At 40.1% G+C, this 15,048-nt stretch overlaps 2 protein-coding genes across 2 annotated transcripts; both read right to left on the minus strand.

Moving 5' to 3' along the window:
* Positions 1-1,195: 1,195 nt before the first annotated feature.
* Positions 1,196-13,971, minus strand: LOC144466596 (uncharacterized). Its single transcript, XM_078174144.1, has 13 exons — positions 13,870-13,971; positions 13,415-13,726; positions 12,994-13,272; positions 12,702-12,845; positions 12,435-12,521; positions 12,291-12,319; positions 9,926-9,994; positions 9,431-9,566; positions 3,074-3,349; positions 2,752-2,910; positions 2,516-2,596; positions 2,387-2,415; positions 1,196-1,693 (listed from the first exon to the last, which is right to left on the minus strand). Exons 1-13 carry the CDS (start codon positions 13,931-13,933, stop codon positions 1,619-1,621), a joined length of 1,740 nt encoding a protein of 579 aa, XP_078030270.1. The 5' UTR covers positions 13,934-13,971; the 3' UTR covers positions 1,196-1,618.
* LOC144466555 (uncharacterized) lies at positions 3,359-4,023 on the minus strand. The gene is made up of 2 exons (XM_078174026.1): positions 3,947-4,023; positions 3,359-3,803 (listed from the first exon to the last, which is right to left on the minus strand). The coding sequence occupies exons 1-2, from the start codon at positions 4,008-4,010 to the stop codon at positions 3,433-3,435; spliced, it is 435 nt and encodes a 144-aa protein (XP_078030152.1). The 5' UTR covers positions 4,011-4,023; the 3' UTR covers positions 3,359-3,432.
* Positions 13,972-15,048: the final 1,077 nt, after the last annotated feature.

Below are 15,048 nucleotides of genomic sequence, written 5' to 3' on the forward strand. Positions count from 1 at the left end.
TGAGAATGTGGTCTGGAGGTTTTAGCCTCTAATTATGTCCACATAGACATCACAAACACACAAGTTACACAGTCCACTACAAAAAAGGGGCACCTATGGAATTGTTAAACTACTTTAACCCCTGGAAGTTTTGGGGTCACTGAGACTTGCTGCAACAAAAAGTTAAACACTGAGCATCAGGACTGAGGTGTATTTTGAAGCAGCAAGTCTGTTCATGTTAAAGCATTGCTACACATTTTCAGTGTGTCACTTTGAACTGGTTTGAGGAAGTGGGAATGTGCCTGCAGCCAGGGACACAAACACAATGCAGAGACAACAACCTGAGCATTTAAGATGTGTAAAAATGTATTTAAATTCATATTAAGTCACAGTAGGTGGTCATGTGCATCCAAACCTTCTGAAAGGAGCATTCTCAGGTCACTTTGGGTTCACTTATATCTGTATTTAAGCACACGAGAGTGCTAGTGATAGTTCATGAAATAAATAATCTGACAGCACCTGAACACACCATCAGTTACTGTCTGATCTGAGTTTGACCTGACTGGCTGCTGGACCTGAACGCTTCACTGTTTGGCTTCTTACTGAGTTTAAAACAGTGAGACATTCACAGTCCTGCATCACAGTAACATGAACAGTCTCCACCAGCATCTTAACATCATTTACACTGACTGATAGTCCCCGATCATTCATAGACATATTTCATTTCACACATCACTTCAGTTTATATTTCCAGCTCAGTGTTGTCATCAGGTGGTCTCTGGTTCCCTGGAAAATAAACCTGTTATAACTGCTGAGCTTCTCACGTGAAAATATCAGTCAGTTCACACGAGATTGACTCAAGATGCTTTGACTTAAAAAGAGAAGTCTCAAGAAGCCACAGTGACCCCAGCAGTCAGGGGCTGATGTCTTCATGTCTCTGTCTTTACCCACATACAGCCACTTCACTGTGTGTCTACACACTCCATATGTCCACACAGAGCTTAAAACCCCCCAGAAAGTCTTAAAGTCACAGATGTTGCAACAAGAAGCCAATTCAGAATAGATTCAGCTTTATTGTTCCTGCACAATACAAATACTGAGACACCATAATGCATCTAACCAGACGTCTAAACAGCAATATAGTTCAGAGTAATGTACACACTGTATTGTATAATATATAGTACAAATATAGGAGTTTTATATGAATACACTAAGTTATATACAGTATGAACATGTGCAGCAGTTACAGTAGGCAGAGCAGGTATAAGTATAATAAACACAGTGCAGGTGTTCAGTTCATGAAATGCTGATAGAAAGACATTATATACAGAATAAAAAACAGCTGTGGGTGTGTGAGAGCATTAATAATTAAGGACATTAAACAAGAAACAAATCTTTCGTGTGTGTGTGTGTGTGTGTGTGTGTGTGTGTGTGAGAGTGATGTGAGATCAGATCAAGACTTGAGTATCTTTGTCCAAGTCAAACTAAAATATAAACAGCTTGGCACAGAAAACACATTCAGTCATCAGAAATCTTAAACTGATCTTATGATTCTATTGTTATCTACTTATGTAAAATATGATGATGATATTTAACAGCAGTGGACTCTGTGGTGAGTTGATGTTGTTGATCAGTGGAGTCAGACAGAGGCAGAGGTGTCTCTGACGTTTTCATAGTTCACTGTACCTTCATCTTCATCGTCCTCAATGTGCTCCTGTGAAAATGGAGCAAATCAGTGTTGAAACACAGAGCAGCTCCAGAGGAACAGCTGGGGTTTAGTCACAATCCCACTTCTCTGATTTTTAGACTTCCACTGCTTCACATTTAGCACGAGGAAATCCAGAATAATCCTAAATTTAAAGAGTTACTCCCTGATGTGCTTATAGTGTCTAAAAGCAAACTCCCCACATTTTCCTGATGTTGTGACGCCCCTCCCACTGTCTTGAAGTCTCTCCTGGCCGACCTCAGTAGTAAGTGGGTTGACAGTGGAGGGACGTCAGCTGACTGACCTCACCTGGGCCTCACTTGTCTCTCCTGTCTCTCTCTTCCTACAGCTGACATCCACCCTGCATTATGTCCTCTTGGTTTACACCTCCACCACCTCCACATTAACCACACATGCACTGCTTTCATTGTTCATCTACACTCAACTGTTCATTTGTGACAGCCGCCATTTATCACAAACTGACTCAGGGAATGTGACCAGGAGGGAGTCAGCTCAAGATTTACTTTAAACTGTAATTTACTGAATTAAGATGAACACACATTGATCATAGTTTAATCAGCTGACGACCCTCCACTGTCAACCAACTGACTGCTGAGGTTGGGACATTTCAAACTGAACACAGTTCACAGTTGATTCAGCAGAACCTGAACACACATTTGATTATTCAGTTTTAAAACTCACCATGTTTTCATCCATCTGTGTTTTGTTCCCTGAAAAGACAAAAAAAGAGTCGACTTTAGCTTCAACAGTGAAAATTCAGGTTCATCAAAACTTGTTGTTGATAAAAGTTTCATGTGTGAATGTTCTCACCTTTAGTTCTTGTCCATATGTTGACTGTGACAACACTTATTATGAGCGCTGCTAAACCCACAGACACAAACCACCATGGGCCTGGAAAGAGAAGATAGGAGTGTTACATCAGTTAAGGTTTTCAATGATGACCCATTTGTCAGTGTGTTTTTACACTGTCTTTACATCTCTATTATCTGAATGAAAGAAGTTTCTATTAAAACTCTTTCTTTCTGTGTGTAGTTTTGTTCAGTCACCTTGTGTTGTTTGATTATTGTTGTTTTCACATGCTCTGTTGTTTGTTGCTTCTGATGTGCTCCTTTTCATTGATGTCCAGTTACTTCCTGTTGTTGATGGTGAATCTGTTGTTGTTGTGGTTCTTCTTGTTGTTGAAGCAGCTGTTGCTGCATCATGACCTTAATGAATACAATAACAAAAAGCAACAAACTGTACAGTTAGAAATACTGTAACCATCTGACATCATGACAATGATGCAACATTAAAACCTCAGATTGAAACATTTTGTGTGATTATTCACATCAGTTTGAAATGATTTTAAACAGCTCATCATGTTCTCACCTGGTTTCTCACCTGAGGACTGAGGAGGGCTGAAGGTGAACTGATGAACTTCTTTAGTGTAACCATCTGTCACTTCACATTTTAATAACTCATAATACTTCAACTTCTGATTATAGTCAGATGTTGTAAATGTCACAGAGGCTGAACATGTACTCTGTGATGTCTCCAAGTCATTCTGATTACTCTCATACAGCCACTTCACTGTGTGTGGACACTGTCCATATGTCCACACAGAGCAGTCCAAGACGACCCAATTATTGTTCTTATCTTCAGTCACTGGTGAAGATGGAGACATTGTGAGAGAAAGACAACAAGAGTAAAATGAACTTCATCACTGTAATCATAATTATTGTAATGTTTCAGTATATTGTTCTAACAAGACAGTTTGAGCTGAAAACATTATGATGGAAATACTCACTGGTAACAACAGACAGATAAACCTGAGACTCTGAAACTAGTTGTCCTGATCTGAACTGTCTGCAGCTGTAACGTCCAACATCCTCACGTGTGACCTTCTTTATAACCAGAGAACATTTTGCTGTAACACTCAGTCTGTCTGATTTAGCTTCAGATTCTCTGTGAATCTTCCCGTGTTCAAACAGCGGCACTGTGTTTCTTTGAGCACTAAATAACCATGTAGCACTGTCACAGTTATCCTGATCATGTGTCACATTTTCACAAGACAAAGTGACTTCATCTCCAACTAAGGAATATTTCTCAGTTGCTGCTGCTGAAAAAGAGAGAAATGAAGAAAGAGTTCACTAAACTCACCACGTTACAAACAAAACTTGGAAGAATACTTAATAAAGTACTATTAATAATATCAATACAGTTTTGTAATGTCTCTTCAGTTAATGTGTGTTATATCCTTACCTGTAAACTTAAACAGCAGCATCAGAAATAAAGACATTATAATCCATCTGAATTCAGCCATCATGTTTCTCTCTTGGTCTCACACTCTCAACTGTCAAAGTCTCTAACCTGCTGCTTCTTAAAAATGAACACAGCATGGGGTTTTTAATGCTATATGCTCATTGTGTCACTGTGAATGGGTCTGAGGAAGTGGAAATGTGGCTGCAGGGACAGAGAGGCAGAATGTGACACTGCAGAGACGACTAGTTGGACTTTTAAGATGTGTGAAATGTACCTGTGGTTTGGAGGTTTTTCATATTCTCACTGTGTCTCTGTAAACAGGTTTGAGGAAGTGGGAATGTGGAGAATACTTGAAAAAGAGAAGTCTCAAGAAGAAACAGTGACCCCAGCAGTCAGGGGCTGATGTCTTCATGTCTCTAGCCGTTTCTCAATATGCGCTCTTGTGCGGACTTGTGTTCTTGTGGATTTGTGACACGTCATCAGTCACATCCTAAGTACTGTTCCAATTCAAAGTTCACATCTAGCCAAGTTCAGTCCAAATTCCCGGATGTGTTCTCGCAACACCCCTTTTACTGGGGATGCATCAGAGCAGACTTGTGTGGACTTCAGACAGCAGGTATCCCAGCATGCATTTTGCAACAATCATCGGAAAATGACAACAGAGGGAAAGGCGCACAATTGTAAGCCATAATTACCGATATGTTACTGTTGTTTTGTCACAGAACGTAGTGTTTTCATGCGTAGTTTAAACGTCAGATCCGTGGTCGATGTTTTAATATAGAGCCCAGTTGAATGTGACTGAGGTCCGCTAGATGACAGCAGTGTCATAGATAATAAACGTGTGTATGGGCGCTCAGGCTGCCCCAGAGAGCAGCCTCGTGGCTGATATCTCTGTAGTGGTTAAACATGAAATGTAATTCGTTTGGGGTATGTCTAATGGGCAATATTCAGTCTCAGTATAAGATATATTCTTATATTATTAAATGTTGTAACATGTTATTGTTCTTTGCATTCTTTTGCTTATTTAGGCCTATGTGTTTTTACCATTACCAGTCTTTATTGTAGTATTTATTCAACAGCATTTTAAATATTGATTATCTGACATGAATTGTCTACCTGATGTCTGAAGTGTGGCCGAATAAACTTTTCCTCTTCACATCTGACCTGTTTGATCCCATTATATTGGTGAGGACAGACTAAATGAGAAACTGCTGTCAGTATAATCCAGTACAGTTAAACAGCACCACAAACTCAATGCTTCAATAAAATGTTAGACTTAATACAATATTAAACTACTTTTGTTTTTTCTAGGTGTACCAAGTAAACTGCCAAGTCTCCATAAAAATGTAGACAGAAAGCATAGTGATGAGACAAATGCAGTGACGGACAGTAAGTAAGTATATTTAGTCAAGTAGGTACTGTACTAGCTACTGTACTTAAGTACAAATCTGATGTACTTGTACTTTGGGTATTTCCACTTACTTAGAGGGAAATACTGTACATTCTACTTAAGCTACATTTATTTGATAGCTATAGTTTGTTTTATATGTTGTGAGTTTCATATTTACAAGTTGCTGTGTGTTGTTATAAATTAGACTCCTCCTCAGCCTGCATAGCAGTCCTGCTGCAATAACTGCGCCAAGACGCCTTCTCCGATCTGTTATTGATTTTTGATTTCCATCTCGCCAATGCTCACGATCACAATAACCACCAACTCTCCACAAACTCTTCCCCCCGCACTTGACTTTTGATTATAATCAGAAGCCAGCTGCGAGGAAAAGGTTTTAAAAGACATTTTATGAAAATATTTTGGCTATTTATATGTTTTTGTGTGTCAGAAATGACTGTACTCCCATCCTCCCGTTCTTGGGAAGTCCAGACTCTCGCATGGACTTGCCAAGTCCAAACTTGCCAAGTCCACAAGTCCGAACTGCTGAACTTGAGTATTGAGAAACGGCTTCTGTCTTTATCCACATACAGCCACTTCACTGTGTGTCTACACACTCCATATGTCCACACAGAGCAGTTTAGCAGTGTGATAGTGTGATAGTTAGATACTTTATTGTCATTGTCATTTTCATAACAACAAAAATGAAAACACTATAAAAATTCACATTCACTTGACATTCCCCCATTGCACACTCCCTTAGTTTGTCATTCAGTGTGATTACTGTCCTGGGATAAAAACTGTTCTTGAACCGGTTTGTTCTGGTCTTACTTGTCCTGTATCTCCTGCCTGAGGGCAACAGTTCAAACAGTGAGTGTTCTGGGTGTGTTGGGTCCCTGAGAATAGTTTGGGCTCTGCTGAGACAGCAGGAACTATAAAGTTCTTCCAGAATGGGGAGAGGGCAACCAGTGGTTTTCTGGGCTGTGGTGATGACCCTCTGAATCGCCTTCCTCTCTGCTGTTGTGCAGCTGGCGTACCACACACACACACACACACACACACACACACACACACACACACACACACACACACCACACACACACACCATATGTGAGCATGCTTTCAGTGGAGCTGCGAGAGAAAGCCACAAGCAGCTTCTGAGATAGATGGTTCTTCCTGAGCTCTCTGCTGTGCCTTCTTTATCGGCTCCGTGATGTTGGTGCCCCAGGTCAGATCCTCCTCCATGTGGATGTCAAGGAACCGAAAAGTGAGACCCTCTGAACATGGTCCCAGTTGAATGTAAACCCCCCCCCCCAGCAATAAAAGTATTGCTGGGGTGGGTGGGGGTGCAGTTGTAGATGTAGAGGGTGTAGAGTAGGGGGCTCAGCACGCAGCCCTGTGGTGAGCCGGTGTGTGAGAGAGTTACAATAGTTGGCAACAAAGACAAAAACAGACTACAATACAAATCAGAAGTTAAATAAGTAATATCCAGGTCTTTTAAAGAGAAAAGCCTTCGTAATCCCATATATCTCCAAAAGCATCCCAATCCTTCATATTGACATCACATTTATATTCTAATAGTACTCGTGCTCTAACTAGACTCTTGAAAGCCAGTAAAGAATCACACCTCTCCCCTCTTTTCATTTTTCCCTTCCTACTTAAATAAATTTTGCTTGACCTAAAAGAGAGTTCATCAGTCCACCCTTTTTCTCCTTTGTTTTCCATAGTAAAAACCAAACATAAACATCTGTTCAGTGAACTTCTCAACAAAGCACTAAGCAGTCCAAATAATGACATTAAAGGAGAACATTAAAACAATGAAAAATGGTCTCTCTTGCTGAGCAAAATGGACAACCATCTGAAACTGATGGATTTAACACTGACACAAATGTGTTCACTGCCACAATTCCATGTAAAATACACCATTGTAAATGCTTTATACAGGTTTTACATCACGCTGGACCTTTAAATGACCTCTCCATGGTGTGTCTACTCTGTTTTTAAGTTTTTCTTTATTTAGGGCTTTGACACACCCTCGATAGCGTGTTTTCCCACTCACAGAGTGGCATCCATACTTGACTGCCCCCTTCCAGCAGAGGCTCCAGTCTTTCACAGTCTGTAAGTTGTGGCCTAATGCACAACCTGGGAAAGGGGTCAGAAACATCAGGAGTTAGTTGTCCAGAAAAGCGCTCTGCTATCAACGCTCTGTCCTCATCTGATAAAGCCTTCCTGAATCTCTCTGGCATCAGCCCAACTGCTCGAACAGATGGAAACCCCAGTCTTCTTGCCAGGGTGATGGCATTATCCATGTGAGTTCCAGACAGTTCTAGCAAGTGTTGGACTGTTGTTATCCCCTTATTTATTAAAGTCCCAGATATTGTTGCTACCTCTTCCCAGGAATTGCCTAAACAAGCCCCCTTGAGAACTGGCACCATTAGCAGCCAGTACAAGCATGTGTTAGGACCCAGTCTGCCTGTTTCCATCAAAGTCCACATTTTTACCACATTGACATAAAATGAAGACAAACAATTCAGACTGAAATTTGAACAATCAAGAGTAAACAGTGTCAACAAAACCAGGAGAGAAACCAAATGCCTCAAAGGTGTTCCATAGATATTTGTGCTCCACCCAGCCAAATGCTTTTTCTTGCTTGAAGGAAATCAGACCAAACTTAAGCCCTAATGAACTAGAGACTTCCAAATAGTCTCAAATCAGGGATATATTATCCCTAATTGATCTGCCAGGGATGCAATATGACTGATCAATATCTATACACTGCTCCATCACTTTCAACTGCAATGTTCATCCTGGGCACTGCCTTCAAGCTTTCACAACCAACGACCTCACCTACCGCCAAACTACACACCTCCACCGAGCATGCCATGCCGACCGGTTCTTTGATACCATGCTACCGGTAGAGGTTTCTAAAATCCCCAGCCCTGTTGTTACCCCTGCCAGCCATGATATCCAGCCACACACCGGCTGCTGCTGCAAAGAGCACCGATCACCCCCCCTGCCCTGTGAACCCTCAACTGTGCTTGAGCAAACGAGCCACCAGTGAATAAAACAGAATGCAAACCTTTGGGGAAGACGCACACCCACACTGAGTAAATGTACTTAGTTACATTTCAGCACTGTTTTCCCATATCAGAGAGGAATATTGTGCACTTTACTCACTTCATGTATCAGGTAGTTTCAGTTCTGAGATACACCCAGTGGTGCACTGGGACTTGATTTCCAGATAAATGTAGACACTAATATCATTTTTTCATCACTCCACCTTCTCTGTCTTTTTCTTCTGTATCCTCACAGTATATCTATTTTAACTATGTTCTTTATGCTACTTCTTTCAAACATTCAGTTTCAGCAGCATACAGTATGTCATTCATGGTTTTGGAGTAAGATGGTCAACAATCACATATGTGTGTATGTTTGGGTGTTTACATAGTTTTGGCTATGCAGTACAGTGTGAGTGGACAGCAGAGAGCGCCACATGCTGTGAAGGATCTTTGGCGCCACTCTGTGGTGACAAATGGAAAAAGTGTTGTGTTTGAAATGTAAAAAAGCTGAGGAGGAGAATTTCCTGCAGTATTTAATTTGGCCAAACAGTTTTTCTGCCTGTAGACTGATAAAGACTAAAAACACCAAACACATAAAGATCCATCCCACTCACAAGGTGATAACCATACACTAATCATTTATTCATTAAAGCATAACATGGCTAATCAAATTCACTCAGCAAAAAGCAATATTCAATGAAATGGTATAACAAAACAAACAAGATTCAATGTTACAAAACCTGCATTGTGCCCATGCAGGGACACAGCACTAAGAATACAGTATATATATCCAATATGTCTGCTTCCTTTTTATACACTCTCCACCTCTAGAGGGAGCCTCAACTCCCTCAATGTGTCATAGAGCTGCTGCTGCTGCTGCTGTGTTCTCACTTTGCTACAGTTAAGCCAAGCAAATGCATGACATGACCAACTGAGATCATGCTTATTATAATTCTGCTCACTTAAAATTCTGAATCTATGATCCAAACAATCCTGCAGTTGTTATAAAAACATGTTGCATTTAATAAGTAACATCTTATTTGGTTGGTTTGTTGATGGTAGCGTAGAGGTTTCTGGGATCAGCAGAGGCTCCAGCAGAAGAAGAGGAGGGAGTTTTCACAGTGCTGTAGGTCACTGCATCACCTTCATCACCATCATCATCATCAACACGGACCTGGAGGGAAAAAGTACAACTCATAAATGACTCACACATAAACTTAACACAGCTTCCTGATGTTGCTGCCATCAAACAACTGTAGTTGCAGCAGCTTTTATCTGCTGATTAGATGATGAAATATGTTGTGTGTGAAGTTGACATGTTGGTCTGATGGTGGCGCTACTGCACAGGAAAGGTAACAGAGTCACCAACAAACACCAGCATTTATCATCTGGTGACCATGAACACTCACAGCAAATGTCATGTCATCCTGGCCTTTAGTTTTGGACTGACATCAGAATAATTCATCATAAATCTATATGGACTTTAATGTTAAAATCAGTAACATCACCAGTATAAGCAGTCATACAGCTGACCTTGGCTTTACGGCCTGTGTTCTTGGTGTAGCTGATGGAGGCGTAGGAAACATCAGCTTCAGGATCAGCCTGCACAGAGGAGACAACATAATATAATGGCTGTTCAGTAACATGTAACATACTGACTCACTCTTACTATTATGTCCCAGTTGCGACAGGGCCCACTAGGGCGTGCCACTACTGCACACAACATAAAGAAAACAAAACAAAACCCTATAACACACAGAGCCGGCTAGTGAACCAAGCAACAACAAACAGAGGCAGCTATGCTTACTGTTATGCAGTGTCATCGGTAGCGTCTGTTCCGAGAGCCCAAGCGTCGCTCTCCTGAGCCGCCAGCCCCATCGTCGTCTGGATAGTTCAGGTTTTAGTTTTCTTCTTTTTTTGATTAAGAGAGAGATATATAAAAGGTATCGCCATTTGTCCGTCGGGTCGTGGAGATACTGCTTCCACTCTCGCCGTGTCCTCACCAGAGGGGTATTCCAGAAAGGGGGTTTAGTGAAAACTCTGAGTATGTTAGGGAAACACTGGGTTTTCAGTTCCAGAAAGAGAGGTAAATCAAACTCTGAGTCAATCACCATGGCAACTGAGTCTGTGAACCTAACCTGCTCGCTGGCAGGTTTTCTTCAATAAACCCTGAGTTTTTCTCTGTCTCCTCCCTCTTACACCCTGTTTCATTTCCTCATTCATTCAGTCCATGTCAAAGCTTGTATCGAAACGCGTTAATTAGCGGAGATTTACTGTCTGTCACAGCATAAATCCTGCTGGATATTAGTTTGTTACTCAGGACTGTCTTAAGTTACTGAATTTATGCACATCAATCATTTCTTTGGACATCAGTTTTTGTCTTTACATTCAAATATTACACAGCGAGAATTCATCCTCAGCTCAGAATCAAACCTCTGTCCTTTTTATATGTAGGCCTATTATTTTTTATAACACTGTGCACAAGGATCAGACTGTCAGTCTGCTAGAGCAGCTCCCAAATGTTTATTGCACATAATGTGTAGGTCTAATTATTTAAATTTTAAAAATCGGTATGAAGCTTTAGACAAGTAGTATCAATGACTAATGATCTCTATCACTGATGTAATTTGCCGTACTGATGGAACATAATTCCTATAGCCTAATATTGGGGATTATATGTTAATATTTCTGAATGAGCATTGGTGCAGCGTTTCAGTGTCTTTAAATTTACTACATTTGTAGCTGAAATAAAGTCACTGAATGCTGTTGAGTCAAGATACAAATAGATGTCCAGCATTTTCAAATCTACTGTATTTTAACCTCAACGTCTTTTCAAGTGCAAATCACCAAACATATTATTACTGGGTCAGACTGTGAGATTACAGTCATGTCTTTATGTCTTTGATCTATAGCCTAGCCTATATGTTTTAAATCTTCCTATTTTTCAGTTGCTACCTCCTGTGTTTTTCCCCATCAGATTAAATCTGAACAAATATATTATTGTATATAATTAATATAATGTAGCCTAATATATCTACAGCCTGATACAGTCAGATTCCACCACTTTATCTTCATTAAGGAAATGTAAGTCTGATAAATGATGAATAAATGGACAACACTGAATAAAACTTTTTTTATTAACTTTATGGTTAACTTATTTACACTTTCCTCGCTCTGACTCAGGCTCTTCTTTTAAAGATAAACGTGCACCGTCTGCTACACATGCATTAATATTTCTACATCCACTGAATTAAAATGGAGGCACTGTCTTTTATTTACCTGTTGCCATGGTGAATCGTGGAGTCGGAGCTCCATTGATGATGGCTTTTTATTGTCGGCTTAACTCAGAGTGAACATACTCAGAGTTGACTGAACTAACTCAGATCAGCTGTTCTGGAACCGGTAACTCAGAGTTTCCCATCTCAGAGTAAGTCAACTCAGAGTTCAGGGATAGACTCAGAGTTTGTTGAACCTCCTACCTGGAATACCCCTCAGCTGTATGCCATTTGTAATCAAAGGTCCCCGCCACACGCCTGCGCACACAGCACCGTAACACCTGGGACCTGCCGCTCTGGGATTTGTAGTTCATTGTCCCAAGGCATTGCACAACATACATAACAATAATAACATAGCTGCAACCTCAGGTTCACAACCAGCTCTGCATAGACCATAAAGGAAAGCAAAAAGAAAGACCCAGACCGTGACCGTAACACTTACACTTAATTAATGTGTCCTGACTGGTTTATAGACCATATTGAGTCACTGCAGTGTTTAACCTCAGTCTCTTCAAATACACTTTAGTAACACACAGTTCAGGTCCTGAACAAACCATAAACCCTGCTTCCATTTATGTATCAAAGCACTATATTAAAGTTTGAGCATTTACTTTTAAACTCACCATGTTTTCCTCCATCTGTGTTTTGTTCCCTGACAACAACAACAACAACAACAACAACAACAAAGAGTTGACTTTAGCTTCAACAGTGAAAATCCAGGTTTATCAAACTTCATTTATTAAAGTTTTTCCTGTGAATGTTCTCACCTTTAGTTCTCTTGCATCTGATGACAGCCACAGTGATTATTATAAGTGCTGCTAAACCCACAACCGCAACGATAAACTTCCACCAATCTGCAAAGAGAAGTTAGAAGTGTCTGAAGTCTGAGGGTTTTTGATGATAAGCTGATTGTTAGTGTCCTTGGGCTGTCTCTGTATGTCTAATATCTACATTAACAAAGAGTCTGTCAGCATCTGTAAAACATATTTTTAATGTCTCTTTTAACTGTAGATGTGGCTCTGTTGTTCAGTCACCTTGTTTTGTCTGATTGTTTTCAGATGCTGTGTTGTTTGTCATTTCTGATGTGCTCATTGTCATTGATGTCCATTTATTTCCTGTTGTCGATGGTGATTCAGTTGTTGTTGATGATATTGTGGCTGCTGTTGTTGCATCATGACCTTAATGAATACAATAGCAAATAGACAAAAATTTCTGCATAAAACAAATGACAAAGAATGATGAAATATTAAAACCTCAGATTGAAACATTTTGTGTGATTAATCACATCAGTTTGAAATGATTTTAAACAGCTCATCATGTTCTCACCTGGTTTCTCACCTGAGGACTGAGGAGGGCTGAAGGTGAACTGATGAACTTCTTTAGTGTGACCATCTGTCACTTCACATTTCAATAACTCAGAATACTTCAACTTCTGATTATAGTCAGATGTTGTAAATGTCACAGAGGCTGAACATGTACTCTGTGATGTCTTCAAGTCATTCTGATTACCCTCATACAACCACTTCACTGTGTGGGTACATATGTGTCCATATATCCACACAGAGCAGAAGAAGATGACCCGATCAGTGTCCTGACGTTCAGTCACTGGTGAAGATGGAGATATTGTGAGAGAAAGACAACAAGAGTAAAATGAACTTCATCACTGTAATCATAATTATTGTAATGTTTCAGTATATTGTTCTAACAAGACAGTTTGAGCTGAAAACATTATGATGGAAATACTCACTGGTAACAACAGACAGATGAACCTGAGAGTCTGAAACTTGTCGTCCTGATCTGAACTGTCTGCAGGTGTAATGTCCAACATCCTCACGTGTGACCTTCTTTATAACCAGAGAACAGTTTGCTGTAACACTCAGTCTGTCTGATTTAGCTTCAGCTTCTCTGTGAATCTTCCCGTGTTCAAACAGAGTCACCGTGTTTCCTCCATCGCTAAATAACCATGTAGCACTGTCACAGTTATCCTGATCATGTGTCACATTTTCACAAGACAAAGTGACTTCATCTCCAACTAAGGAATATTTCTCAATTGCTGCTGCTGAAAAAGAGAGAAATGAAGAAAGAGTTCACTAAACTCACCACGTTACAAACAAAACTTGGAAAAATACTTAATAAAGTACTATTAATAATATCAATACAGTTTTGTAATGTCTCTTCAGTTAATGTGTGTTATATCCTTACCTGTAAACTTAAACAGCAGCATCAGAAATAAAGACATTATAATCCATCTGAATTCAGCCATCATGTTTCTCTCTTGGTCTCACGCTCTCAACTGTCAAAGTCTCTAACCTGCTGCTTCTTAAAATGAACACAGCATCTACTTCCTGTGATGATTAGAGTCACTTCCTCATACTGCCTTCAGTCTGTGTGTGAACTATACCATGGCTTTTGGGGGAGCTCACTGTTTTTACAGGGGGTTGGGTGATTGCATGTGCCTCAGTGAGAGGACTGACTGTGACTCTGTTGTTGCAAAGAAACATTTATAGCCTTAAGTAGGTCTACTTGCTTTATGTCAGCAGCACATCTGATATATAATAATCAGCTAATGACCACATCAAACCACAGGTATCAAAACCAAACATCACAGTGTGACACAATACGGCCAACTGCACAGTATACTGCAGAGTGATGTATCGGCACAAATAAGACATGGATAGGTATGAGCAATAAATGTTAAAGCTTCCTTGTTTTATTTTTGACAGATGTGTATGCTGACTACAAATCAGAGAAATTAATAATTGCAATTCTATGTGCAGACTGAGTTTTAATTTTTTAGTTCTGTTAGTATAAATGAGTGAAGTTTATGATATTGTGCTGCCATGCATCAATGGTGACGGCAAGAAAAGCATGTATGTCAGTGTCTTTATTGAAGTAAATTAGTGATTAATCACCCTCATACATGAATCATACATGAACAATAGCCTCATTTTAGGCATGAGCCATGATGATGGAGATACAGAAATTAAAATGCATATCAAAAATAGCATATTGTCAATATTTTAGAGACCCCCCCAAAATTTCAACAGTCGTGATTTCAGGGGAGCTCATGTCTTATTAAAAATAGGCAGTCCCCACCTGGCTTCCCTGGAGTTCCAGGCTTCTTGTTCACACTGGGACTTCAGACTATCTTCTCTCCTCTGTTACCTAGCTTTCATTCTCCCTGAATTTTTTATGGACAAAGACTGAAAAACTTTTGTTGCATTTTGCTGACTTTCTTATCTACAGAAACTGACAGCGTTGGTAACAGCAGACAAGTTTTTGACCAGCAATCAACCAGAGGACGTTAAACATGTGAAGATTGTTAGTCAGATAAAGGAGAAGTGATGTGGTGAGAATGTGGTTAACAACAGCAGCAGAGGT

Source organism: Epinephelus lanceolatus, chromosome 13 (genome assembly GCF_041903045.1).
Source record: "Epinephelus lanceolatus isolate andai-2023 chromosome 13, ASM4190304v1, whole genome shotgun sequence".
Taxonomy (NCBI): Eukaryota; Metazoa; Chordata; class Actinopteri; order Perciformes; family Serranidae; genus Epinephelus; species Epinephelus lanceolatus.

Bases quoted from the DNA above. Each gene is read 5' to 3' on its own strand.
- LOC144466596 (XM_078174144.1), bottom strand. From the start codon at position 13,933: ATGATGGCTGAATTCAGATGGATTATAATGTCTTTATTTCTGATGCTG. The intron at 13,273-13,414 runs GTGAGTATTTCC...CATCTTCACCAG, and splicing joins TCATCTGTCTGTTGTTACCA to TGACTGAACGTCAGGACACT. The intron at 12,522-12,701 runs GTGACTGAACAA...TTCTCTTTGCAG, and splicing joins AAACAATCAGACAAAACAAG to ATTGGTGGAAGTTTATCGTT.
- LOC144466555 (XM_078174026.1), bottom strand. From the start codon at position 4,010: ATGATGGCTGAATTCAGATGGATTATAATGTCTTTATTTCTGATGCTG. The intron at 3,804-3,946 runs GTAAGGATATAA...TCTCTTTTTCAG, and splicing joins GCTGCTGTTTAAGTTTACAG to CAGCAGCAACTGAGAAATAT.